Source organism: Chiloscyllium plagiosum, chromosome 31, assembly GCF_004010195.1.
Source record: "Chiloscyllium plagiosum isolate BGI_BamShark_2017 chromosome 31, ASM401019v2, whole genome shotgun sequence".
Classification (NCBI taxonomy): domain Eukaryota; kingdom Metazoa; phylum Chordata; class Chondrichthyes; order Orectolobiformes; family Hemiscylliidae; genus Chiloscyllium; species Chiloscyllium plagiosum.
Genome location: NC_057740.1, coordinates 2900436 through 2902854, shown reverse-complemented (window position 1 = coordinate 2902854; position 2419 = coordinate 2900436). Strand labels below are relative to the sequence as shown.

Genomic DNA, 2419 nt, shown 5'->3' with positions numbered 1-2419 from the left:
TTCGGAAATCAGAGGAGAACCATCTATACAACGTATTCAAGAAGAACGGATACTCAAAAAATACAGTGCGCAGATTCCTCAAGAACAAACAATGACAAGCAGACCAAACACAGCCAGAAACCCTAACCACCTTATCATACACCAAAGAAGTTTCAGAAATGACAGCCAGACTACTAAGACCCCTCGGAATCCTATAGCACACAAACCCACCAATCTCAAACAAAAACTAACAAACTTAAAAGACCCAGTACAACCCATGGACAAAACCAATGTCATCTACAAAATTCCATGCAAGGACTGCCACAAACACTATGTAGGACAAACAGGAAGAAAGTTAGCCACCAGGATACACGAACACCAGCTAGCCACAAAAAGACACAACCCTCTCTCCCTCGTAGCCCCACACACGGATGAAAAAAGCACCATTTCAACTGGGACAACACATCTATCCTGGGAAAGGCTAAGCAAAGACATGCCAGAGTATTCCCAGAGGCCTGGCACTCCAACCACAACGCCATAAACAAACACATAGATCTAGATGCCATCTATCAACCCCTCAGAAAACGAACAGGAAATGACATCACCACAAACCCCAGGAACCCCATCCAGGAGAAAGATATAAATAGAATGGAGGAGACAACAGTTTCGCTTCACTTGGAGGTCGCCACTGATGATGTTACCTAGCCAGGTAATGAAACGTCTGGATATCAAACCTACAGCTCAGCGAACAAACCTACACCCTAAACCTCAACCTGAGCTACAAACCTTCACAAACCTCCAATGTCCATCGTCAAGCAGGGCAAGCTAGGGAGTTAAAATGAAAAAAAAAAATCGGCGATTGCGACCCCACTCCAAACCTCACTCACACAGACTTCCCAGAAGCAAGGAACATGGTCAAGGGTCCAACACGACGTTTTGACCTGTCGTGGAGTCGAAAAGTGTGGTGCTGGAAAAGCTCAGCAAGTCAGACAGCACCCAGAAGCCCTTCATCAGGGACGCGCCTGAAACAGCGAACCTCCTGCTCCTCAGAGGCTGCCTGACCTGCTTTTCCAGCGCCACACTTTTCGACTCTGATCTCCAGCATCTGTGGTCCTCACTTTCTCCTCATACAGCATGGAAACAGACTCAGCCTTCCCTCAAACCTTCTGTGTCAAGCGCATTCACAACTCACTACACCCACGTACAAGCCAGAACTTAGAGCCAGGAGACCGGATTTTGTTATAATGCTCACGTTAGTTAGGAAAAGAGCACTGGCTGAGCCATGTGGAGTCACAGACTGCAGAGGAGGAGAGGGACACAGAGTCACAGATAGAGGGGTTGGGGTTCAATCAAACACTCGCCATTTCCTGTGCCACCTCCTCGGGGGTGTCCCGTTCCAGGTCGAAGCTGAACTCAATGGCTTCGTTATCCTTGTGCTTGCCCTTCAGCTTCTTGGGGTCCTCCACCCAGACCCGCAGTGCCAGCGAGCTGTCCTGCCCGCTGTCTTCCTTGGCCAGCTCAATCCGCAGGCCGGTGTCCTCGGCAAAGAAGGCGTAGCTCAGCAGGTCCTTGATGGCCAGCCTGTGGGAAGGGAGAAGACAGGCACATCAGCCCATTGAGCTGCCTCCATCCTTCCTGAACCCAGGGCTCCAACTCCAGCTTGCCATCTCTCGTCTACCCTCTCACGGGAGAAATGAAGCTTGAGCTAATTCTCAGTCCTTGGGCGAACGTGAGGGCTCGGTTTCTAAATTAATCTCCCTCAGCTTTTTCTCGTTCTTATTACCCACATCAACATGTGCAGCAGGGAAATGCCTCTTCCAAGGTGGGGGGGGGGGGGAAAACAGTGCCAGCAGTCGGAGGGAGGACAGAACTGCGGCGTGATAAACCTTCATCATACTCGTGTATCGTAGAATCCCTAGAGTGTGGAAGCAGGCCATTCGGCCCAAAGAGTTCACACTGACCCACCCCGCTAACCCCCCCCCCCCCACCCTCCCCCCATCCTATCCCAGTAACCCTGCATTTCCCATGGCCTATCCACCCGAACCTGTACATCTTTGGACTGTGCGAGGAATTCAGAGCACCCGGAGGAAACCCACTCAGACACAAGGAGAACATGCAAACTCCACAAGGGTTTGCTGCCTAAGGGTGGAACTGAACCCAGGTCCGTGGCGTTGAGAGGCAGTACTGCTAACCATTGAGCCACCGCACTGCTCCCAATGTTGTTCACTGTGTTTCCTTTTCATGGAGAGACAGAGACACTGGCGGTTTCTGGTCATCCAATCCAATCATCTAGTTCACAAATTGCAGGTGGGGTTTGGGAGGGACAGTTAAAAACGAGAGTGAAAGGGAAGGAAAGGTGGGGATCAAAGAGAGGGGGGAAAGGGAAAGACAGGCAGTGAGAGGGAAAGGAAAGGTGGGGTAGAGGGACAAAGGGACGGTA

General features: G+C 50.8%; 1 protein-coding gene across 4 annotated transcripts in view; it reads right to left on the bottom strand.

Annotated features, from left to right (window-relative positions):
• Positions 1 to 1292: 1292 nt before the first annotated feature.
• Positions 1293 to 2419, bottom strand: part of LOC122565149 (serine/threonine-protein kinase WNK3-like) — a 44643-nt gene continuing 43516 nt past the window's right edge. For all 4 annotated transcript variants that reach the window (XM_043720827.1, XM_043720830.1, XM_043720828.1 and 1 more), the window contains one exon: positions 1293 to 1560. In XM_043720827.1, coding sequence (XP_043576762.1) covers positions 1329 to 1560 — 232 coding nt within the window. In that variant the 3' untranslated portion in view covers positions 1293 to 1328. The remainder of the gene's footprint in view (positions 1561 to 2419) is intronic.